At 38.6% G+C, this 26,121-nt stretch overlaps 1 protein-coding gene across 3 annotated transcripts in view; it reads left to right on the top strand.

Annotated features, from left to right (window-relative positions):
- The window catches only part of NTN4 (netrin 4), a 110,352-nt gene that overhangs the window by 77,837 nt on the left and 6,394 nt on the right, over positions 1 to 26,121 (top strand). For 2 of the 3 annotated variants that reach the window (XM_004269526.3, XM_033427691.2), the window contains 4 exons: positions 16,195 to 16,408; positions 16,769 to 16,884; positions 23,091 to 23,159; positions 25,935 to 26,105. In XM_004269526.3, the coding sequence (XP_004269574.1) occupies positions 16,195 to 16,408; positions 16,769 to 16,884; positions 23,091 to 23,159; positions 25,935 to 26,105 (570 nt within the window). The remainder of the gene's footprint in view (positions 1 to 16,194; positions 16,409 to 16,768; positions 16,885 to 23,090; positions 23,160 to 25,934; positions 26,106 to 26,121) is intronic. The other variant, XM_012532902.3, reaches the window with a different exon arrangement.

The following is a 26,121-nucleotide window of genomic DNA, read 5'->3' as shown; positions in this document are numbered from 1 at the left end:
TGCATGAAATACCTTTTTCCATCCCCTTACTTTCAGTCTGTATGTGTCTCTAGGTCTGAAATGGGTCTCTTGTAGACAGCAAATATATGGGTCTTGTTTTTGTATCCATTCAGCCAATCTGTGTCTTTTGGTGGGAGCATTTAGTCCATTTACATTTAAGGTAATTATCGATATGTGTGTTCCTATTCCCATTTTCTTAATTGTTTTGGGTTCGTTATTGTAGGTCTTTTCCTTCTTTTGTGTTTCTTGCCTAGAGAAGTTCCTTTAGCAGTTGTTGTAGAGCTGGTTTGGTGGTGCTGAACTCTCTCAGCTTTTGCTTGTCTGTAAAGGTTTTAATTTCTCCATCAAATCTGAATGAGATCCTTGCTGGGTAGAGTAATCTTGGTTGCAGGTTTTTCTCCTTCAACACTTTCAATATGTCCTGCCACTCCCTTCTGGCTTGCAGAGTTTCTGCTGAAAGATCAGCTGTTAACCTTATGGGGATTCCCTTGTGTGTTATTTGTTGTTTTTCCCTTGCTGCTTTTAATATGTTTTCTTTGTATTTAATTTTTGACAGTTTGATTAATATGTGTCTTGGCGTATTTCTCCTTGGATTTATCCTGTATGGGACTCTCTGTGCTTCCTGGACTTGATTAACTATTTCCTTTCCCATATTAGGGAAGTTTTCAACTATAATCTCTTCAAATATTTTCTCAGTCCCTTTCTTTTTCTCTTCTTCTTCTGGAACCCCTATAATTCGAATGTTGGTGCGTTTAATGTTGTCCCAGAGGTCTCTGAGACTGTCCTCAATTCTTTTCATTCTTTTTTCTTTATTTTGCTCTGCAGTAGTTATTTCCACTATTTTATCTTCCAGGTCACTTATCCGTTCTTCTGCCTCAGTTATTCTGCTATTGATCCCATCTAGAGTACTTTTAATTTCATTTATTGTGTTGTTCATCATTGCTTGTTTCATCTTTAGTTCTTCTAGGTCCTTGTTAACTGATTCTTGCATTTTGTCCATTCTATTGTCCATTCTATCTCCAAGATTTTGGATCAACCTTACTATCATTATTCTGAATTCTTTCTCAGGTAGACTGCCTATTTCCTCTTCATTTGTTAGGTCTGGTGGGTTTTTATCTTGCTCCTTCATCTGCTGTGTGTTTTTCTGTCTTTTCATTTTGCTTATCTTACTGTGTTTGGGGTCTCCTTTTTTGCAGGCTGAAGGTTCGTAGTTCCTGTTGTTTTTTGTGTCTGTCCCCAGTGGCTAAGGTTGGTTCAGTGGGTTGTGTAGGCTTCCTGGTGGAGGGTACTAGTGCCTGTGTTCTGGTGGATGAGGCTGGATCTTGTCTTTGTGGTGGGCAGGTCCACGTCTGGTGGTGTGTTTTGGGGTGTCTGTAGACTTATTATGATTTGGGGCAGCCTCTCTGCTAATGGGTGGGGTTGTGTTCGTGTCTTGCTAGTTGTTTGGCATAGGATGTCCAGCACTGTAGCTTGCTGGTCGTTGAGTGAAGCTGGGTGCTGGCGTTGAGATGGAGATCTCTCGGAGATTTTTGCTGTTTGATATTATGTGCAGCTGGGAGGCCTCTTGTGGACCAGTGTCCTGAAGTTGGCTCTCCCACCTCAGAGGCACAGCACTGACTCCTGGCTGCAGCACCAAGAGCCTTTCATCCACAGGGCTCCTTAATTTGGGATGATTCGTTGTCTATTCAGGTATTCCACAGATGCAGGGTATATCAAATTGATTGTGGAGCTTTAATCCGCTGCTTCTGAGGCTGCTGGGAGAGATTTCCCTTTCTCTTCTTTGTTCTCACAGTTCCCAGGGGCTCAGCTTTGGATTTGGCCCCGCCTGTGCATGTAGGTCGCCGGAGGGCGTCTGTTCTTTGCTCAGACAGGACGGGGTTAAAGGAGCCGCTGATTCGGAGGCTCTGGCTCACTCAGGCCGCGGGGTAGGGAGGGTCACGGAGTGTGGGGCGGGCCTGCAGCGGCAGAGGCCGGCGTGACGTTGCAGCCTGAGGCGCGCCGTGCGTTCTCCCGGGGGAGTTGTCCCTGGATCCCGGGACCCTGGCAGTGGCGGGCTGCACAGGCTCCCCGGAAGGGCGTGTGGCTAGTGACCTGTGTTCGCACACAGGCCTCCTGGTGGCGGCAGCAGCGGCCTTAGCGTCTCATGTCTGTCTCTGGGCTCCGCACTTTTAGCCACGGCTCGCGCCCGTCCCTGGAGCTCTCTCAAGCAGCGTTCTTAATCCCCTCTCCTCGTGCACCAGGAAACAAAGAGGGACGCAAAAGTCTCTTGCCTCTTCGGCAGGTCCAGACTTTTCCCGGACTCTCTCCCGGCTAGCCGCGGTGCACTAACGCCCTGCAGGCTGTGTTCACGCCGCCAACCTCAGTCCTCTCCCGGCGCTCCGACAAAAGCCGGAGCCTCAGCTCCCAGTCCCGCCCGCCCCGGCGGGCGAGCAGACAAGCCTCTCGGCTGGTGAGTGCCGGTCGGCCCGATCCTCTGCGCTGGAATCTCTCCGCTTTGCCCTCCGCACCCCTGTTGCTGTGCTCTCTTCCGCGGATCCCAAGCTCCCCCACTCCGCCTCCCGAAGTCTCCACCCGCGAAGGGGCTTCCTAGTGTGTGGACAGTTTTCCTCCTTCACAGCTCTCTCCCGCTGGTGCAGGACCCGTCCCTATCCTTTTGTCTCTGTTTAGTTTTTTCTTTTGCCCTAACCAGGTACGTGGGGGGTTCTTTGCCTTTTGGGAGGTCTGAGGTCTTCTGCCAGCGTTCAGTAGGTGCTCCGTAGGAGTTGTTCCACGCGTAGATGTATTTCTGGTGTATCTGTGGGGAGGAAGGTGATCTACGCGTCTTACTCTTCCGCCATCTTCCCGGAAGTCTCAAAAAGGAGACATTTTATGAACTGATGAATAATAAAAGTCAGTCAAATTTTGGAAGAGAAGTGGGAGAGGTCATGGAATTCTCTAAAATGTCTCCAGAACAGTTCACTGAATAAATAAATAATATGCTATTCTGCATTTGATGAGAAGAAGCATTAAATAATCAAGCAAATAATTATAAAATATCTAAACTCTCAGAAAGCCTAGACAAAACTAGATGGGGTATAAAGAAGAGAACTAGCATTTGTTGAGTGGCTATTATAGGTCAGACACTGTGCTGGGCAATTTACATAAGTTTTCTCATTTAGCAATCTTTACAAGTTAGGTGGTATCTTTTGTATTTTATAAATGAGGACACCAAGGCTTAAATTGACTACATAATTTGTCCAAGTTCACACAGCTGGTCAGAGGCAGAGATTTGAACCCAGATTTTTCTGACCCCAAAGACTTTGATCCAAAGACCTATAAAGATCCGAAGAACTTGATTCCATACTGTGACCTAACTGATGAAAACAAAATGAGTAAACAAAGGCAGAAATAATCGGAAATTTTATATATATATATACACACACACACACACACACACACACACTTGCATTCTTGAATCTTAAGAGCTGTATTTATCTTAAGGAATCTTAGTATAAGAAAGGTGGAGGTAAATGGAGAGTGCTTCAAACAGACCAACAAAACAGTCAGGAAAAGAGAGATACTAATGAATAAATATGAAAGAAGATAAATATTCTCAGATCAACTAGTAAACTGCTCAGTGAGAATACAACAACTTTTTACATATACTTGAAAGGTATAAGGGGACATAGGGAGGGGCAAAGAATAATTTAACTTACCTAGAACAATGAGTCATAATTAGATATAATTGGATGAAAGTGAGGAAAGGAATTTCAGATTGATTAATGTGAAAAAAAGTTTTGCTGCCAGTGAGAGGCATTTATGGGTGGGGAATCTCTCCCACAGAGTTAGAATAAAGAACTTTTCTTACAAATAATAAATAACAGTACTTGACTGAGTGTAGCATTAAATGTAGGAAGCAGTCTTGCACTCATGCAGGGAACAGTCTTGCACTGGCAAGATTCAGAATATTCTGTTCTGTTTGACCATTTCAGTTCTTTATGAATTTGCTGTGTTTGTTCTGTTTCTAATATCTTAGTGTTGCAATGCTATGATGCTAAGATACTAAAAACCTGTAAAAGAAATAGTATGAGCCTTTTAGGAGGTTCATCAAAACATAAAATCATTTCCTGGTTGTTGCTCATTGAGAGGCACATTCATTCAACAGAGATTAAGTTCTGAAAATGGGTCAGTCATGGTCCTAGGTTTCGGGGATACAGAGATGAAAAGACATGGCCCCTACCTTCTAGGCCTTCACAATGTACTATGGAGACAGCAATGAGGCAAAAAATCATAACAAAATTACATTGGAGGCCAGAAGACCATCAGTCATTAAGAAATATCTATTAACTGGCTATAATTAATCCATTTTTTAAAAACTCAGCAAGGATTTACTCAGTGCCTATCATGTGGCAGCCCTATCCTATTCACGGTATATACAACAAAACAGTCCCTTACCCCATGGGAACAAACTATAAATAAATTTACCCAAGTAAATATGTAAATTAAAAACTGCATTAAGTATTAAGAAGAAAAGGGTACCATGACAGAATCTAGCAGAGGCTAACCCATCAGTTCCATGGAGATAAATGGAGTCAATAGGGATTCTTTCTCCAAAGGAAAAAGGAGTTAGAGATGACCCCAGTTTCTCACTAGATGCCTAGCTAGGAACTAGGCACCTGAGTGGTACCTGAGTGGCCTGGGAATATAGAAGACTGTCTTCAACAAAAAAGATAATGGTGTATGATCAAACCAAATTCTCCAAAGCAAAATACATTGTCCAAAATTATACTAAAAAGTTTTCCCATAGTAAAATTTGTCTGTACACTCAAAAGTACTTTCTTCAATTTTAACTAAAGTAGCAACCTAGGAATATAAAATCGGCTATTTAGCTTGCTAAGATCTCTTAGATATACTCAGAAATAAATAGGAACTGGCTCAGTTACAACTAGTAAACAGGAAAGGAATGATACAGAAATCAAACTGAGGGTCTGAGCAGTGGTCACATAGTGAAGCATTAAAAATAAAGGGCATTGGGACTTCCCTGGCTGTCCAGTGCTTAAGACTGTGTGCTTCCACTGCAGAGGGTACAGTTTGATCCCTGGTAGTGGAACTAAGATTCTGCATGCTGCGTGGTGTGGCCAAAAATAAGTAAATAAATAAAATAAAAATTCAGTGGGAATATATTCAAACAATTGAATTTAAAAAAAATTTTTAAAGGGCATGACTTTTGTATTTATTTGCATTGCCCATTTAAAAGCTTATAGAAGACAGATAGGAAATACACTTAAATACCTTATATTTATTTTTAAAAAGCATTTAATAGAGGCAAGAATGAATAGATCTCATGCATAAATGGATCTCTTTCTTTTGTGTGGGATGTACAGTTCAGGAGATATTGCATTTCAGTAACTGATAGGCAAATCCTAATTTAGATTATTTTCTTATTAATTTATTCTAGTGTAATTTTTTTTTTTGAAATTAACATATTGAATATTGTGGAACTAGCTATCTTTGAATACAATGTATATAACATTTAAAGGATGAATAGAAAGATGCTCCTTAGGAGAGTAAAGGGGTAAAAACCATATTGTCTTTGAGTAAAGTTCATTTAGTTTTTTCTCTATTATTTGTAGCTATCCATCCACTAGCAAAAAAAAAAAAACCAGTTGATAGTAGAAGGAGAAAATAATGCCCAAAAAATGTAGAAGACTTCATTTTATCTAACATTGAACTTCACACTTCATATAGTAATGACAGTTCATACTGTCTCCTTCTGTTTGGAGCTACATCTCAAAGTCATCTTCTGTTCCTTCTAAGAACCTCGGCAGGAAGCTGGACAGCTTTCAAAATGGCTTTGATATTAAAAATTCTCCATCAGAAATTCTGTAGGGCCTTGGCCTTTGCAGGAGAAAACAATGTTGGGAGGCTGGGAGGCGCAGCTGAAGGAGTGGCCACTGAGCAGTGGTGAAAGGGCTTGACGAGCAGTTTCTTTCCCAGCTGAGGGCCTTGAACTTTGAGTTCTGTTTTTAGAGAAGCTAAATCAGGAGCAAATACTTTCAGGGTATTTTGCTCCAAGTGTAGCTTTTACTAATAAAATGGCAAAAGCTAGAGCCATCAGGTAATACTAAGGAGTTCGGGCAATTTAAAAAAGGTGAGATGCTAAACTCAGCAGGCTGTTTCTGCTGCACACTTGGCACTGTGGATCACTCTGAGTGAAAGATGTGAAGACTCATAGAGCTCAAGTGAAGGTGGGAATAAAGATGAAAAGGCAGCAGTGGTCTCCTGCGACTCTACCACCAAATGCTTTAGCAACCCCATCAAAATAAAGGAAGCCATAACTCTTCCATTATGTTCCTGGCCATTTTGTACCCATGTTTACATGCTTATTATGTTCATGTAGATTGACAGCTGTGACTTTTGTCTTACATTCCATGGCAGGGTATCTCCCTATAAGCAGCAGGATCATAGATAATACCCTACTTTTTCTCAACATACTGTGATCCAAAAAATGAAAGTAATAGCCGATTAATTTTTTTTTTAAGCAAAGAAAGGAACATGTAACAAGAGAGTAACCTAATTCTATAGGATTTAGATTAGTCAAGAAAGCTGTTTGCCACCAGTTCCTCACAGGTGCAAAGCAAGGAATTTCAGCCTATTTTGAAAGCCAGTTAGATCATTAATTTCCTTAAAAAACAACCCATATCTATAATGAGGCAGTTATTATTCTTTCTTCTGTGTTTCCATGCACCCTGGTCTACCTCTGTTTTAACATTTACTGCCCTGTAATTATTTATTTGCATATCTCTCTTCCCTCTCTGAAGAGATATGACTGTATTTGTCTTTGTATCTTCAGCCCCTAGCATAATTCATGTTAACACTAAAGCTCAAGAACTCTTTGGTAAAGGTATAATGAATGAATGAATGATGGACATTTTAAAACCAATATGTTTCATCCAGATAACAATAATAGTTATTATCTAAGCATATGGTACCACTAAATGCCTGAAACATTGCTACACATTTACACTATCTCATTTAGTCCTCACACAAACAACTCTATAGCCTAGGTATTTTTACTCTTCCTTCATGAATGAGAAAACAGAGACTTGAGGGGGTTAATTTCACAGTCATATAAGGAGTAAGCCTCATAACCAGAATTTGAACTCTTCTAGTCTGACTCCTAAGTTTGTGCCCTTACCAACTCTATTACATTGCCTTTGCTTTATTTTATGTCTTCCTGAGATATTACAAGTACTTTCCAGACAGCTGTATTTATTGTCAGCCTTTGTGATTGAAACAATTATTAGTTTAGAGCCTTACAGATACACAAGGTTATTTAAAAACGTGTTCACCCGTTGTTTCATTAATAGTTATGTTTCCTAGGAGAAAAGCAGCTCATGTCCTCTTTTCTGTGCATGCTCTATGGAGGGACAATACTTCACAAAATAGATGTAATTACAAATATATATCTGTAATATATATTTGTAAAATTTGTACATCATTTAGCAATTATCTAAATTCATTATTTGAAGGAAAATTGTTGTGAAATCTTTTGTAAAGTACCCATTTCCTCTATCTCATCTGTTCTGGAAGTTTTGTATTACTATGTCATGTTTTCTTATAACAGGACATACCAGTATAGAACATACTGTTTAAAATAAGATGTTTTCATTATTAAAGAAATCTTGTGACAATAGTGAGGAATTAAAATGACATTTTTAATAATTTTGCTTTGCCAATATGATTATGTGAGAGCAGCCTAGGGCAAATTTTCTTTTGGGGGGTAGTGGTAATAATTACTCCAGTAATGATTTGCTACCTAGGTAGACCACATAGTTTCTAAACATTGTTTAGAAACATTAAACATTGTTACCAGGCAATTTTTGGCTGTCAAGAACAATTTACCACAGCTGAATACACCAAAAGTGGTAATGAAACAAATAATTAAGTTTAGAATAATAGTATATGATGTTAGTTCAATCTTTACTATTGGGTTTTATGTCTAACAAGGAGAAAGCTGAAGTCAAGGATTTATGTCACTGCAATTGGGTTCTAATTTGACGTTCATCATAATGAATGCATAAAAAGTAAGTGCTTAGGTTGCATTTTAGAATCAACAATTGGTAAGAAATATATGTTGGGGCTTCCTTGGTGGTGCAGTGGTTAAGAATCCACCTGCCAATGCAGGGGACATGGGTTCGAGCCCTGGTCCGGGAAGATCCCACATGCCATGGAGCAACTAAGCCCATGTGCCACAACTACCGAGCCTGTGCTCTAGAGCCCGCGAGCCACAACTACTGAAGCCTGCGTGCCACAACTACTGAAGCCCACGTGTTTAGAACCCGTGCTCCGCAACAAGAGGAGCCACCGCAATGAGAAGCCTGCGCACCGCAACAAAGAGTAGCCCCCGCTCGCCACAACTAGAGAAAGCCTGCGCACAACAACGAAGACTCGTAGCCAAAAGTAATACATTAATAAAATAAATAAATTTTTTAAAAAAATAAATATATGTTGGAGGATCAGAACCTGAACCAGAATCTAAGAAGAAACTTTTTTTTCCCCCAAGCAAGAAGAAAATATATTTGCATTTTGGAAGAAAATAAGAAATGTAGATTATGTGTGTCCGATATTGCCTGCTGTACAAACCTCAAGAGATAGGTATGCAAGGCAAGCCTCCGTGTGCAGTCCGAAAAAGTATGCCATGAAAGGTGTCAGGGCCTTCTGCCTGAAGCTAGTTCTGCATAGTTTCCAAATGGTATTTTTATCTTGTAATTATGTGAAAAGTCACATTGACAGAAATCCACTAGCACATGTGATAGAATCACATTCTTCTCTGGCCATTCCTGAAATGTGTGTAGGTTTTAAAATATATGGCAGGGCTTCCCTTGGGACGCAGTGGTTGAGAATCCACCTGCCAACACAGGGGAAACGGGTTCGAGCCCTGGTCCAGGAAGATCCCACATGCCACGGAGCAACTAAGCCCGTGCACCACAACTACTGAGCCTGCGCTCTAGAACCCGCGAGCTACAACTACTGAAGCCTGTGCACCTAGAGCCCATGCTCCGCAACAAGAGAAGCCACCGCAATGAGAAGCCCACCACACCACAACGAAGAGTGGCCCCTGCTCACCGCAGCTAGAGAAAGCCTGCTCGTAGCAATGAAGATCCAACGCAGCCAAAAATAAAATAAATAAATTTATTTAAAAATTAAATAAATAAAATAAAATACATGGCAGTACAGAGAGGTCAAATCCTAGAAAGGATTGGATCTTCTATTAGAGTAAAAGATAATGGTGGTGGTGGTGGAATACCATATAATAATAGATGAGAGTCCTACATTGTCTTTCTTCTGGCTCCCTGTCTGCTGTCAAGAACCAAGTTGACTTAACTGAATCATACAGTAACTATTGGTTTAGTCACCTCAAAATGATGAAATGTTTATCCTGGATTATGGGATTTAATTTAAAGTCATAGCATTTTGATACATTCATGTTACATATTATATAATACCTCCAAATTATTTAATTAAAAACAAATGAAAAATCAAAAGTGCTTTGCTATCTTAAGAGAAAATGCCTAATGTTTTCATAATGATGCCCAACCAAAAGAAAAAATATCTGGGGATTTAATGTGGAAATAGTGATCACCGTAACTGTATGAATTAAAATAAAACTGGTCTCGTGAGAAATTCAGCGTTTTAGAAGCAAAATGTTTACTTCTCTCTTGTGTTAGGTAAGTTTTTTTTTAATCTTGTAATAATTATTCTTCTAAATTATGAATCTCTTTAAGGGCCAAGACTGTCTTATCCCTAGGAGTTTGTTCAGTATTTAGCACATAGTAGATGCTCATTAAATGTCTGTTGAGTAAGTGAACAGATAAATAAATGCTGCCTTAAACAAACACACACATTGTTATCCTTTCGAACAAAATCTATTATGGTGTTTTCCTCCTCTGTCCTTTGTAAATAGTTTCTTTTATCACTGCCTTTTAATTCAATTAAACAGTCTGTTTTAGAACAATAATCCAATAGAAAATAGGGAAAGATCAAGAAGACAGACTTCACAGAAGAGGAATAAGAATAAAAACAGGGCTTCCCTGGTGGCGCAGTGGTTGAGAGTCCGCCTGCCGATGCAGGGGACGCGGGTTCGTGCCCCGGCCAGGGAGGATCCCACATGCCGCAGAGCGGCTGGGCCCGTGAGCCATGCCGCTGAGCCTGCGCGTCCGGAGCCTGTGCTCCGCAATGGGAGAGGCCACAACAGTGAGAGGCCCGCGTAATGCAAAAAAAAAAAAAAAAAAAAAAGAATAAAAACAAACAAAAACAGTCTTTTTTTGAGCAGCCATAATTCGCTATCTGCTAATTGCCTGTTAAGTGCTAGGGACATACATTATGGCTCATTTAACTCTCGGTACCACCTGGTAAAATAGAAATGCGGGGCTCATAAAGGTAAAAATTTAGCTAGGAGTTGAACCCAAGTCTACCTCCACTAAACCCTTCAGGGGATAGGTGAGTGAGACCCATGCTCACCTTCAAGGAATTTACATACCGGTTTGACAGAAAAGTAAACCTCTGACTGTCTGAAATGCAAAGTAGAAGAGACCAGAGCGATAAGAAGAAGTGTTATTTTTAAAGCACTAGAGGGTTTCAAAGAAAGGATGAAATCATATTCAACTGTGCTGAAATAAGGAATGACTTCTCAAAGAAGGTAAACTTGTCCATTAGATGGGTAACTGGAATGGCTGCTTTGGGCTTCATACTTGGTGAGGTGGGAGAGGGTAGCAGAGGGAAGGGTGCTGCATCTCTTTTCTGAATATCACTGAATATGAGTTTTGAAGTTCTGTCTTTACAGGAAAGGTGCAAACAGAGCTGCTACCTTGAGCACTTCCACTGCTCCAAATGGTTGAATCGCTTTGACCATACCCTTCCAGCGACAACTTTAGGGGTGACACTTGAATAGATCTTAAAGGACGTGTAGAATTTTGGAAGATAGATATAGGAGAAAAGATTTCCCTATTGAAATTAATAAAGGTACAGAAACAGGAAAGGTTGGGGGTTCATTTAATTAGAATAAAGGCTATCTGCAAGAATTCATCCCATTTGATTAGAATAAGGGCTATAGGCAAGAGAGTAATGAAAAGTAAGACCGGAAAAGTGGGCTAGGGCCATAGTATGAAGGATCTTAAATGTTTGATTAAGGGGCAGTTGTGTTTTGTAGACTACAAATGCTTCGTAAACATTAGAATTATTAACTAACACATGTTGGTTGAGTAAGCAAATAAATGAATATTCTCAAGAAGATAATTTATACCTTTTGTTTAAAAAAAAAAAAAGGCAATATTCCATGCCCTTACTGTAGTGGTTCTCAACCAAGGAGAGCATAAGGGAGGAGAGGAAGGGTGTGTTTCACATATGTAAGATGTAAAGAACTTTTGCAGACTTCTCACATTCCTGCTGGTTTGGGAACCACTGCACTAATGATTATAGGCTTAACAAAATTAAAGAGATCTAAACAGAGTACTACACCATCAATACCTGCATTTCTTCAGCTCCTGTTCTCACAAGTCACCAACACCTTCCTGTTTGACAGCATTACTGTCCTATTATAAATCTTATGTGACTTACTCATTCTGTGTTGTCTTACATTGTTAATCACTTGAAACTTTCTCATCCTTTGATTTCTATAACAACACCTACTTGATTCTTTTCCCTCTCTATCTGGTCCTTATCTGCTTTAGTTACTGCTCCGCTAACTGCCTGGACCAGTGTTCCACCCTTGGTTGCCTTCTCACTCTATACACTATCCCTGGGAAATCTCATCCAGCCCTCCTAGTTTCAATCCCCATCTGCTGACAACTCTCAACACTGTATTTGTGACCCCAACCTTCTCCTACACTTCAGATTATTATTTCCAGTTGTGTATTATAACTTATTGGTGCATCCTTCAGACATCTCAAACTTAATATGTCTAACCCTGAACTCACTCTCTTCTCCCTCCCTTCCCTATCTCCACCCCAACATGGATTCACCTATCCCAACCTGCTCTAGTCATTCACTTTCATAAACTACAAACCTTAAAATCTTCCTCAGTTTCTGTTTGTCCCTCAACAATGCATTCTTCCTCCTCATCCAGATGGCCTCTGAACCCTATCAATTCACTATTAAAAAAAATAAGGTTTTCTCCCATTCCTTCATCTGCTGTCTTAGTCAAGTTCCTTGTTCTCTCTCATTTCTTTGGTTTCTCTGCCATCAGTCTCCCCCTACTGCAGTCTATTTCACACAATGATGCCAAAGTAACTGTCAAAATTAAATTATAACCATGTCATAGTTCTGCTTTTTTAACATTTTACTTCCTATGATTCTTTATACCCATAAGACAAAATTCAACTTCTTGGGTTAGGCCCTGCCTCAGTCTGGCTCCAAACGTAACTCTATAGCTTTTTCTTCAGGCTCATCAGCTCCAACTGCTTTCCACTCAATGTATACTCTAGACACAGTAACCTTCTCACAGTCCCCAAATAGGCCCTTTCACATATGACTCCTACAGCCTGGAATGTCCTTCAGGTCAATTCCGTAAATTCTTATTTGGGCATCTACTATGTACCAGGCTCTGTTCTGGGGCATAGAAAGCAAAAATAAGAAGATAAAGATCCTTCTGTCAATGAGTTCAGAGTCCAGTAATAAGGGAGACAGGCACATAAATAATAATGCACTGTGATACACACAGAATAGAAATACATACAAAGAACAGAGGCAGCATAGAAGAGAGGGTGGTTAATTGTCTGGAAGGCGTGGGACAAGGAAGCGTAAAGGTAAAAGCAATGCAGGCACAGCCAGGGGCACTGAGGCATGAAAGAGTTTCACGTTTTCAGGAAGCAGGAAGAGCTTCCACATATAATGCAGAAACATAAAATGCAATGAGGATGAACCATACACTTAAAAATGGTTAAGATGGTAAATGTTATGGTACGTGTTTTTTACCACAATTAAAATTTTGTTTTAATTATTTAAAAGAAATGCAACGGGGAGAGAATCTAAAGACAGGCTGAAATAAGCAACTGCCTATCTTCCCCTCCTTTTCACCTTGCAAACTCCTACTCATCTTTTAGGATCAACTCAGATGTCTAAATGACCCCTCCTTTGTGGATCCTATGTGAGACCCTCAGCCTGTGCACCCCTCCTCTGTGCTCTTACAGAGCTCTATCAGAGTGCTAATCACAGATTATGGAAATGTTTTGTTTATTCCTCTGTTTCCCCCACACGGATATGAGCTCCTTGACTCATATCCGTGAGTCACCATAACTTATACAGGCATAGACTCTATGCTTCTACAAGAATTATCTAATGAATTCATTAGTTATTTAACTCACTATTAACTAACCATATGCCATACACTATACTAAGTGCTTTATATACGTGATCTCCTTTCACCCTTACAACTGTATGAGGGTAGATATTGTTCTCTTTTCCATTTTATAGAAGAGAAAACTGAGAAAACGAGAGGCTGGGTATCTTGCCAAAAGTCACACAGTTAGTAGTTGATGTGAAGCCAGATTGAAGCCAAACAGAGCTTTTAATGACAAAGAAAGTAATCAATAGAGTAAGTTTCCAAGGGGATAAAGGAGGGAGTGGGATCCAGAAAGTTAATTGAGAAGATTCAGAAGGAAGAGCCCGGCCGGCAGGTGTCAGACTCTGTGCTATGCACCTTGCTGAAGTAATCTCATTTAAAATAGTTTCATCCTCATCAAATCTCCGTGTAATGTAGATACCCAAATGAAGAAACCGACATTCACAAAAGTTAAATTTTTTGTCCAAAATCACAGAGCTTGTGAGAGACAAGGCCATAAAGCAAGATCTCTTCCAGCTTTCTCATTTGATTCTTAGAGAAAAGCGTGGAAAGTTGAAGATAAAGAGATTTTGAGGTGGAGAAAAGATTACCTGAGGACCTTATCAGTGAATCAGAATCTTCAGACCAAGTGGTGAGGGTGAATTAAAAAGCCTGGAGAAATTTTGGGACACCCACTGTGAGGAATTTTATTTAAAAAAAATAGACAGGGACAACTGAATAAATAGGGCTAATGAGCATCAGTTAGGGGACCCTACTGAGGTTAGGGTACACAAATTTGTGATAAACCCAACAAGCACATTTTTTTTTTACTTTGTTCAGCTACTCTTGCTAGCCCATGAACAAAGAAAGTGTTGGGGATTGTCAAACTGAGCAGTAGGCAATCGCAGGAGTTGGGAGAGGGCTGAGGGGAAGGACTTTTGATTAATAGAAAGGACTTGCAGAAGTGGCTGATTATAGATTCTAGTCTGAGGAGCTGTCTTAGCCCATACAGGCTGCTATAACAAGATACCATAGACTAGGTGGCTTAAAAGGTAAACGTTTATTCCCCACAGTTGGAGAAATAACTGGAGGTTGAAGTCCGCAATATGGTACCAGCATGGTCCAGTTCTAGTGAGAGCTCTCTTCTGGGTTGCAGACTGCCAACCTCTGTTGTTGCCTCACATCCTTCACAAAGAAGAGAGCTCTGCATTCTTCATTCCCTTATAAGGGCACCAATCTCATCTCCCCCAAATTGTATCTAAACCTCCTAAAGGCCCCCCACCTCTAAATACCATCACATTGGGGATTAGGCTTCAACATACAAATCTGAAGCCAGGGGACACAAACGTTGAACAAATCAAATTAAGCTTTCTTCCTATACCAAACCTGAACTCTCCCACTTGTATAGGGTTGGAGAAACAACCTATCATTTTATCTGGGGTCACTATAAATTGATGACTACTAACCTCAAAAGGTGGCCTTTATGCTGCTGGCAATTATACTTCACTTCCTAAGTGTCTCATTCACTCTCCCACTCCCATTCTTCATCATCTCTCTCACCTGATGACCTTGCTTTCTATTTCATCCAGAAAATACAAGCAATCAGGGGACTTCCCTGGTGGTACAGTGGTTAAGAATCTGCCTGCCAATGCAGGGGACACGGGTTCAATCCCTGGTCCGGGAAGATCCCACATTGCTGCGGGGCAACTAAGCCCGTGCGCCACAACTACTGAGCCCACGTGCTGCAACTATTGAGCCCACGTGCCACAACTACTGAAGCCTGCATGCTCTAGAGCCTTCATGCTGCAACTACTGAGCCCGTGCTCCGCAACGAGAAGCCACTGCAATGAGAAGTCCGCACACCGCAACAAAGAGTAGCCCCCACTTGCTGCAACTAGAGAAAGCCCGGGCACAGCAACAAAGACCCAGCGCAGCCAAAAAAAAATGCAAGCAATCAGAAGAAAAATCCCACCGGCTCCCACCACTGCATCTATTCACTTCCCTGCATTTGTATCCATATGCTCTGCCTTCTGTCCTATTACTATGAACTAATCATGCTCCTACCCAAGTCCAACACCTCCTCTTCTACACCAAATCCCATCCTTTTTTTCCTCACTCAAGTATCCCTTTAAAAATTCTCCCATCTCTCTTCTACTCATCAATTTTTCCCTTTCTACTGGTTCATTTCCATCAACATCAAACATGCTGTAATTTCCCCTATCTTAAAACAATCAAAACAGACAAAAATTCAAACCTTCACTTCAGTTCATATATCCATTCGGTATTAGCTACCACCACATTTCTGTGCCCTTATAGAAAAGCTCACAACAGAGCTGTCTGTTCTCTTGCTCAGATTACTCTATTCCCATTCTCTCCTGAGTTTTCTTCAGTGAGGTTCGCCACTCACTGTTACACTGAAACCGTTCCTGCCAAGGACACCGGTGGTCTTCATGCTGTCAAGTACAGTGACCCATTCCTGTTCCTCATCTTCTTGGACCTGTCAGCATTTAACACAGTTGATGTCGTCCACCTCCTTGAAACTTTGTTTGGCTTCCAGAACACCATGCGCTCATGAATTTTTTCCTTTCTCACTAACTGCTCCTTCTTTGTTTTCTTTGCTGATTCATTCTCATCACCCCAAACAAAAGCCATTCATATTTAATGCCTTTAATTTTAGGATAAATTAGGTGGTTTAGCAGCAGATGTGCTTTTCTGATGATATCTTCTTATCTGTCATTTAATTAGCTTTCATTCATTGAGCATACACCAAGTGGGTAAAGGAGGAGACTCAGAGATATGCTGTGTGGTGAAGGGAAGCCAGTTTGGGATGGCTGGGCCTAATCTCCACAGATAATCTGGTCACTCATGGTCCTTGTGTGTCCTCTCTGTTGTAGTGTGTTCCTGTCATCCAGTTGGATCAGCTGTCCTTCCTTTCAGCTCAGTGACCTTCTGTGACCCCAGCAACGGTGACTGCCCTTGCAAGCCTGGGGTGGCAGGGCCACATTGTGACAGGTGTATGGTGGGATACTGGGGCTTCGGAGCCTATGGCTGCAGGCCTTGTGACTGTGCAGGGAGCTGCGACCCTCTCACAGGAGACTGCATCAGCAGGTGAATGTGCATGGCTCTTGTTCTCACCTCTGTGTCTTTCAGATTCTTTTGAAGATCTGGTAGTGATTTGGAAAACGTTGCATGCCGCTAGTGGACAAAGATGTATTTGCACATCTCTTTAAAAAATTTTTGTCAAAGTGCAGAGTCAAGTAATTTGTTCTTGCAAGATTCTAGAGATGGCCTGGTTCATTCTGCAAAATAAATTATTCTTTTTAACAATAAGTCCTTTACAACACTATTTCTGAAAAGTGAAAGGATGGGAAGGTAGCTAATAAGGTTTAAATCTCTAGAAATACATTCATTTCATTCAAGTTCTAAGAAATTCCTTAATAAGTTCTTCATCATTTTCTATTTTATTAGCAGCACAGACATAGACTGGCATCATGAAATTCCTAACTTCCATTCCATGCACAATAAGAGTGAACCAACCTGGGAGTGGGAGGATGAGCAAGGATTTTCTGCACTTCGACATTCAGGTGAGACAATAGATATTACCGCGTCTAGTCATATTTCCGGGTCTGGTCTTGAGTAACAGTGATTCATGACAAACCAGAGAACAGATTTTGGATCTTACAAGGGGAACTCTAGTTCTAAGGTTAACAAAGTAGTGACCCCCGTAAGTATAAAACTCTTAAACATAGCTAAATGGTATTTAACAAGCTTTTGTTTATTTTCTGATTGTTAGAATAACATGTAATTAGTACAGAAAATTTGGAAAATGCAGAATATCACAGTAAAAAAAACCCTCCAAATCTCACTATCCCACTGTTAATACTTTGGTAAGATTTTTCTTTTTTTTTTGCTGTGGACCATTTTTAAAGTCTTTATTGAATTTGTTACAATATTGCTTCGGTTTTATGTTTTGGTTTTTTGGCCATGACGCATGTGGGATCTTAGCTCCCTGACCAGGGATTAAACCCACGCCCTCTGCATTGGAAGACGAAATCTTAACCACTGGACCGCCAGGGAAGTCCCTTCCTCTCTCTAAAACATACTGTTTTACACAGCTGAGAGCTAACTCAATGGAAATGTACAGATTCATTTAAAGGAAAAACATTCTTACAGACCTAGTGTATGTAACTCAGTACAAAGCAAAAGCTAGCTGTGAACTCCTTATGTTTAAAGCTTTTAACCAACTATAAAACAAAAATAATTTTACAAACTAAATATAAGCCAAATAAAACTAATAAAATTCAAATTAACATTAACTGAATATGAAAAATGATTTTTACTGAAGCCAAAACACTGTTTACTACATAAATATGATTCCTTGAGTTTATCAAGTCTATACTCCTCTTTATTCTGATTTAATTTTCCTGTGATGTTTACGTGTTCTGTCATTTGAGGAGCAGGCTGTGATACTGGCTTGAACACATAATTTCTGTGTTCATCCTATCTCTATTCTTTTCTCATAGAAACTCAAGTGGTTCTATTTAGCATCAACTTAAATCATGTCACAAATACAAATGTGGACAAGAAATCTTGTTGTCAGCATTTGGTTGTAAAGTGCTCACCAAATCATCCAAATAAAACTTAAAATAACATTAAAATATTTTTTATTATTAAACACGACAAACACCAAAAATGTGATATGAACACCCATATGAACACCTTCTAGTGTTATGAAATCTTGATTTTGCCATAATTGCCTCATATTTTCATTTAAATTCTACAGATGCATTTGAAGCCCCTGATGTACCAATCTACAAGTTGACTAGCCTTCCTTACTCCACAGAATAACCACTAACGTGAATTTTGGTGTTCATCATCCACTTTCACATTTTTACTATTTTACTATATATATATATTAAATAGTATATAATTAATATATTTATATATTTATGTAATGTTTTAAAAATCTCATGTACATGGTAACTTACCTACCCTTTAAATTTTTTTTTTTTTAGTTAAATGTGTACTTTTTTTAGATTCATCCATTCTATTATATGAATACAACACTCTGTATTCTCCCATTGTTTGCCATTTAGGTTATTTCCAATTTCCAATTTTCCACTATTATATATAATGCTACCATGAATGTTCTCTTATATGTGTTATATTGTGTACTTGAGAAGGAGTTTCACTAGATCAGGGGCTGGCAAACTACAGCCCTCAGGCCAAATGTGGCCTGCCATCTACTTTTCTACAGGCTAAGCTGCCTGCTCTAAGGTTTAAATGGTTATATAAGTTATTTTAAATGGTTATATAAGTACCTACATAAAATCTTTAATTTTTCCCCATGGCCACAAAGCCTAAAATATTTATTATCTGTTCCATTATAGAAAATGTTTGCTGACCCTTGTTCTGGGGTACAATCTAGACACTGTTGGGTCACAGTGTGCTTATTGTCAAATTTACCATTTATTGCAAAATAGCTCTCTCAAGTGGTTGCATAAATTTGCATTCCACCAGCAAAATATGACACCCTGTTGTTCCACATCCTCACAAGTAAGTACTTTGTACTTATTTAACAAATGTCTATATAGCATACACAAGGGGCCAAGCAGTATTCTAACTCGCTAATAACTCAGGCACAGTTTAATTCATTCAATATTTATTGGGCTTCTAAAACTGATGTTATCAAACCTCTAAATTTTTGCCAATCTGATGGGTGTGAAATGGGACCTTGTCATTTTAATTGCATTTTCCTGATTAGTAATTTTTCATGGTTTCTTGGACTTTCAGGTTTCTTTTTCTGTGAATTTCCTATTTGTAATTTTCTTACTAATTTGTAGGAATGCTTTATAGACTCATTCATTTGACAATATTTATCGAATACTCATACTACGTGCCAGTGCTGTAAATCTAGTAATTGAACAGACAAAAACCTCAGTCTCCAAGGAGTTCACATTCATGCAGAGAAAGACAGCTAATAAGTTAAATATTTAATGATGTTTAATATAATAGACAAATAAAGCAGGGATGTGGGATAAGAAATACTTGAGAGGGACATACTTTTAAATGGGGTGATCAGAAAAGTCCTATGAAAGGACTTTTGAGAAAAAAACCTGAGGAAGGTAAGGGAGTGAGCTATACAGATAACAGAGGAAAGAGAGTTTAGGCAGAAGATACAGCAAGTACAGAAACCCTGAGGTGAGACTAGGCCTGACTTATTTAGGGAACAGCAAGGAGGCCAGTGTGGCTGAAGCAGAGTAAGAAACCAGTTTTAACACCTTCTCATAGAGAATTTATGGACCTTTCAAGAATCAAGAACTCAAGTTATAGAAACACTTGGTATCTGCAATTCCATATCATGGGTTTTTTTTCACTTAACATAATCTTATGATCATTTTCCTAATTGGTTTCATTTTAATTCACAACAGGAAAGAAGGTGGGAAAGATAAGGTAATATGAAGTTGTCATATTTATCTTTTTTAGCATTTGAAAAGGAAAACTCTTTCCCATTAATTTTGTGCCTTAATGCTACGTAGTCTGAATTCTATGATGTTAACTTTAATAACCACTTTTGAAAGATTTCTTCTCTTTTTCTAACACAATCGTTTTCAGAATTCTCCAACTTTGTCTGCCAAGCCAAATCTGTAAAAATCAAGGTTCTAGTGCCATAAGACATTCATTAAGCCAATCATCATGTTACTAGGGAGGGAGCTGGCAGCACACTAATGAAGCACATAACGGTGCTGGCATCAGACTAACTCCAGACTCTCACATCCATAACAGCTGTTAGGTCTATGATGTCCCCAGAGAGTCTCTGAAATTCATCTGGATGAGCTCCGGACTGAGGAAGAGACTGTTCAGTCTCCTGCTACAGCAATATTCCCAATGAGTATAAAATAGTGCCCCTGGGCACCTTTTTCAACAGAAAAGTGATAATCAGTTTTCTAAGCACTGTGGTTCATTTTCAAATGTATGTGCCTACATACCTATTTACCTGCCATAAGTTTCCATAACTAGGAATATAATGCACTATACCAAGATACTCTTAATTTCTACCACTTCTTGTGGGGTAGAGAGCATCAGATGTAAAATTTCACTTCCTGTCCAACAAAACTGGCTTTAACTAGTACCAGAGAACTGTAAGCAATACTTTTTTTTGAAACGTTCTAACAACCCAGTATAACTAAATAGGTTTTCCTCTTCTTCCAAATTTCTTTTAAGAAAACACATCTGGGCTGAAGCCTAATCAAAAAAAGATTTATTCAAAAGCAAATTTTAATGTCTGATTTCTTAACATATGAAAAGGGAGTATTGGAAAGCAGCCAAGGAAAGGTCTTCAAGTAACAGACTTATTCATGTTCTTTTTATTAAATTTTTTTTCTTTTTATACAATTTTAAGGGTTACTTTCCATTTACAGTTATTACTATATTCACTATAAATATTCACTATATTCCCCATGTTGTACAATACATCCTTGAGCCTATTTTATACCCAATAGTTTGTACCTCCCACTCCCCCACCCCAATATTGTCCCTCCCTACTCATGTTCTTATAGGCTCAAGGACAAAGGGAAGAGCATTATGTTGAGGAGTAAGATATGCATGGTAGTTACCATACTCTTCTGCTTTGGTGGAATCATCAAAGGCCATGAGCTGTCCACTCAGGTTACTACAGTTTCTGAATGAGCAATCCTCTGCTTTGTTTAGACGATAAGCAATATTACTTAACAAATCACAACAGCTCATTTTAAGCATCTTTGATTTAATCTTTCCCACTATTTAATTCCACTGTGATTTTCTACTTGCAGATCTCCTTCTGGTTTCTCAAGAAACTTTAGCTAGAGCCGATATGTCAATATTTTCCATTTTCCATATCTACCTACCTAGTCTCACCAGAATCACACTCTCATTTCCACATGTATGTCTGTCAGCATCTCTAATTCATTATATTCTCCTCGTACTAGACCTCTGTTGTTTTTTGCCTGACCAGATCCCTTTCCCCTTCTTTCTTGCTATTTCTGTGGTAGCTCAACCCAGTTTTTCTTTGGGGAACCACTCTTCCGCCATTTAATACAGTCTTAGAGAGGTCAATCAGATGTTCTGTCCCTAGAGTTTAAATCTTGAGCTGAAAGTGGCAAATTCTGAAAATGATTAGAGTTCATGATTCCAATGGCAAAGCCGTAAAGAGACTGCCCAATAGATCTCTGGCGCTCTCTTGTTTCTTGTCCTTTCAGAGTTCTGGTTCTTCAGCTTTTTCTCCTTTCTATGAGCTACTCAATAAACTTTCAATAATTAAGTTAGACTATTGATTACTACAAAAAAAAAACACGTAATACACTCCTAAAATGCTCTCCTTCTCCTAACTTCCCTATTTCTGTTAGTGAAACTACAATCCTCTCTGTCACCTTGGCTGAAAATTTCAAGTACATTTTTATGCTTCCTCATAAAATTGGATGCTTGTCCTCATCCAATGCAGTGACAGGATTTGTAGACCTGTAGACCCTAACTCTGCAGCATCCCTTGATATTTCTTCCTATCTACACCCATGGCCACCTCTCAGACCCACATCCCATCTGCCTTAAAAAGATAGTACAATGGAAAGATTGGGGGCTTCAGATTCCCCCCGACCCAGGCTTAAAATCTGGCTTTTCTACTTGTTAGCTATACGCTGCCTTGAACAAGCTAATTAACCTCTCTGAGCCTTCCTTTTTTCATTTGTTAATAGTACCTATCTCATAACCTAACTGTAAATATTAAATAAGATCATATGGATAAAATTCCTTATAAAGTTTATGGCTTATAGTTGGTATTCAATTTAGTTACTGTTGTGTGTTACCAATTTCACGAGTTTCTAACTGGTCCCTGCCTTCATATTTTCTCCATTCCAATAGTTTTGATACAGTAATGCCAGATTAATTTTCATATATATATTTTTAAATTCATGTAACTTCTTTAAGCTGATAGCTTTGAAAATTCCCCTTTATCTAACAAATTAAATTCAGGCCCTAACTGCATATCAGTCAAGGTTCTCCATGATACCTTCTATTATCCTCAACTCAATCTGTACCCAGGATAAACAGAACAACTGGTTCTTCCATGAACACTCTCTCCTCTTTCTCTTACATTTCTTTGCTCATCCTTTTATCTCTGTATTCCTGTCAAATTTCTATTTGTTAGAATCTTAGAGTATTGTAAATAGTAAATAAATAAAAAATAAATAAATAATAAATAAATACTTAGTAAATAAATGTAAAAGACTTAAAATAGTGTCTGGCATGTAGTAAGTGCTCCCCAGTAAATGTTACCTGCTGTTATGCCACTCAGTGCCTATAAAATGCAATGTGTGAGGGTAGGAGGGGAGGGGTTAGGGAAGAGGTAGAATTATATCTAATTGTTAAATCAGTAAGAATGAAAATCCTGGGGAATTCCCTGGTGGTCCAGTGGTTAGGATTCTGTGCTCTCACTGCCGAGGGCCCGTGTTTGATCCCTGGTCGGGGAACTAAAATCCCACAAGCTGAGCGGCATGGCCAAAAAAAAAAAGAATGAAAATCATATCCATTCTGGGCTTTAAGCATATAAAGATGAATAAGACATAACCATCGTCCTCAAGGATCACAGTCTAGAGAGGAAACAGGTACATAAATAAGTATAAGAATGCTATTATAGACTATGTACAAAGGCATTTTGAAAGTCTTCCAAAGATTTCTTGAATTTACTTGCAATTGTTGTTTGTTTTGTTTTACTTTTTTTCTAAATAACTAACACCATGTTCATTTACTTTCTGTAGGTAAATGTGAGTGTAAGGAACAGGTGTTAAGAAACTCCAAGGCATTCTGTGGAATGAAATATTCATACGGTGAGTTTGAAGTGCTTGAATGCTTCTAAGGATCTATTCAAACTAAGTAGGAAGAGTTTTTAAGGAAATGGGTGGCCTGGTTTATCACATTCACAGTAAATCAAAGCACTAGTCTTATATAATAATAGTAAACATAGTAGTCTGGCCTTGACCTAGATTCTCCTAATAGAGATGGTGTTGAATGTAATGGTGAGAGCAGGAGGCTTTAGAGCAAAAGCAGGGTTATCCTGCTATGTGGAAAAGAGGCAAACAAGAAAAAGAAAAAAATCATGACACGTAATCCTTTCTTATAAATGCTTCTTGTATTAGTAATCTAAAAGGGAAGTTTCTAGCCACTTAAATGATTTCTCAGCCAGTTTATCCTGTAGTACTACTAGGCAGCAATCAGTTTAAAGCTGTATATTTCACAGTGATTAAAAGCTCAGGCTTTGGGCTCAGACCTACATGGGTTTTATTTGTGGTTTATTGGGTGGGTAACTTAACGTCTCCAGACTTCCTCCTCTGTAAAATAGGGATGACGCCACCTTCCCCATGAAATGAGATTTTTGAAAAGCACACAGCACATTACCTTGCACATACTAGATGCTCAGTCAGTGTTAGGGAAGGAAGGGGAAATATAGTGGGGAGGCCTTGAGACAAGCTCTCTGCCTGAGTCTCCTCCCTGCCCTCTCTATATACTCTAGACTCCTCTACCTTCCAAATGCCAGGAAAATACAGTGTATGGACAAAGGAAAATGCCATTGCATTTTCAGTAAAGACTGTTACTATCTTCAAATTCTAAATGGCTTTATGTTTATTATTAAGTATATTAAAGATGCCTTATCCTGCCAACATATCATTGACTAGTGTCTGAATCTTTTTATTATTCCATAATGTATACAGCATTATTTATTATTTATGCATTACAATGAAGAGAAAGTTTTAAGTCATGATTTCTGAAACAAAATGTTTAGGTTCTTGATAACATCGTATTTATTCTCATAAAAGATAAAAACACAAATGTTAAAAACCTCATAAATCTTATCTAAAATTATGTGCATATTTCCCTCCTTTCACCTGCCAACCTGGTTAAATAATAGAAGCAAACTTTTGAAATGCATAGTGCCCAGTAAAGAAAAGTCAGTTTAGAGGGAAAGGTATTTACTATTAAAAGCAAAAAAATATGACAATTTAGTCCAAAGTCATTCAGTTCAATAGAAATATCAACTGGTTTTCATTATCACATAGATTCAGTAGCTCTTTGACTGAATTTACAACCACATTGATATCTTTTAATACAACTGTATTATTTTCTGCTTAAGAGAACTTGAATGCTTTTAATGATGTCATGAAGTATCTTGGTCTTATTAAGTGCAATACACCTACAGACTTGGGGAAAAATGGTCTCCCCCTCCCCATTCTCTGACTTAATAGAAAAAATACTCGATTCATTTTTATTCTTTTAGCAAATATTTATTGAGTTATAATAGTGAATTGATAAGGTTCCTGCTCTCTTTGAGCTAGAAAAATAATAGTGAACATTTATTGAGCATTGGCCATGTGCAAGGGGCTACTACAATATGTACCCTTCATGCATTTATCTTATCAGAGTTCTAGTCCAAAGTCTACCTCTAATCAATCAGGCATACAGGTTTGAGCAGTTCACTTAAAACTTGCTTCCTCATACATAAAACAAGACTAGATGAGCTCTTAAGAGCCCTTAGACGTCTAAAATTTGGTGAATCTATAATTTGGTGCATTTGGTGAATCTATAAAGAAAACATGGCCATCTGACAGCCATATTCTCAGGATATGGTACCAGCCAAGATAGGGTTCTTTTATTACACACAATCTTCCATCATCTTCCAAGATATAGATGAGCCAGTAAGAACTCTCCTAATAATACAGAACGTTGCATTCAGTGTTCCTTAGGTCTATGTTTTTCCCCACCCCAATTTATCCCATTACTTGATCCCTATCCACATCCATTTCATAGATGGAAGAACATAATAGAATCAGGAGTCATATCGAAAACTGGAGCTCTGCCATCACGTAGGACAGCTTCCTAATCCCAGTCAGCTTGCATTACACCAGGGAAGAAAATTAAGTAATCAATAATATTATTTAATCTCTTTAGAATACGTAAAATATGTCCTGGCAGTAACATTTTGCTTTTTGTCATAACATTACACAAAGCTAGCTATAAGAGTATAATATAGTCAGAATCTAAATAAAAACCAGGATAACAATTCTACTTCCTGTGCATCTTTTTTCTATTTAGATTTGATAGCTGAATGTGTTTAAGATTTATTTGCAGTAGGCAAATGGCTGATATTCTCTTAGCATAGTGATATGGACAGAAGTAGCAGTTGAAAAATGTTAAGAAAGAAGAGGATAGTTAATATAGATAAATGAGATGAAGTCAGTGCAAAATCAATGAGCCTAATGATTTTCTTTCTTTTTATTGAGGTATATACAGTTAATGTACAATATTATATGTTTCAGGTGTACAACTAATGATTCACAATTTTTAAAGGTTATATTCCATTTACAGTTATTATAAAATATTGGCTATATTCCCTGTGTTGTACAATACAATATATTCTTGTAGCTTATCTATTTTATACATAGTAGTTTGTACCTCTTAATCCCTAATGATTTTTAAAGCAAATTTCCACATTATCATCATTGGTTCACTTTTCCATTATACTCTGAAATGCATATTTAAGTTGTTCAGAGTTCAAAGGATAGTATGAAATTCTATGCATTTTGACTTTTGGAATTGTGTTGTTACAGTGCTAAAAATAAAGATTTTATCAGCTCATGATAAAGGATCTCATGCTGAGGTCAATGTGAAGATTAAAAAAGTCTTAAAATCCACCAAATTGAAAATTTTACGAGGAAAACGAACATTATATCCAGAATCATGGACTAACAGAGGCTGCACTTGTCCAATCCTCAACCCTGGTGAGCATTAGTCTCG

This window comes from Orcinus orca, chromosome 11 (assembly GCF_937001465.1).
Source record: "Orcinus orca chromosome 11, mOrcOrc1.1, whole genome shotgun sequence".
Classification (NCBI taxonomy): Eukaryota; Metazoa; Chordata; class Mammalia; order Artiodactyla; family Delphinidae; genus Orcinus; species Orcinus orca.
The sequence above is the reverse complement of the archived record's forward strand: the minus strand, read 5'-3'. Positions and strand labels throughout refer to the sequence as shown.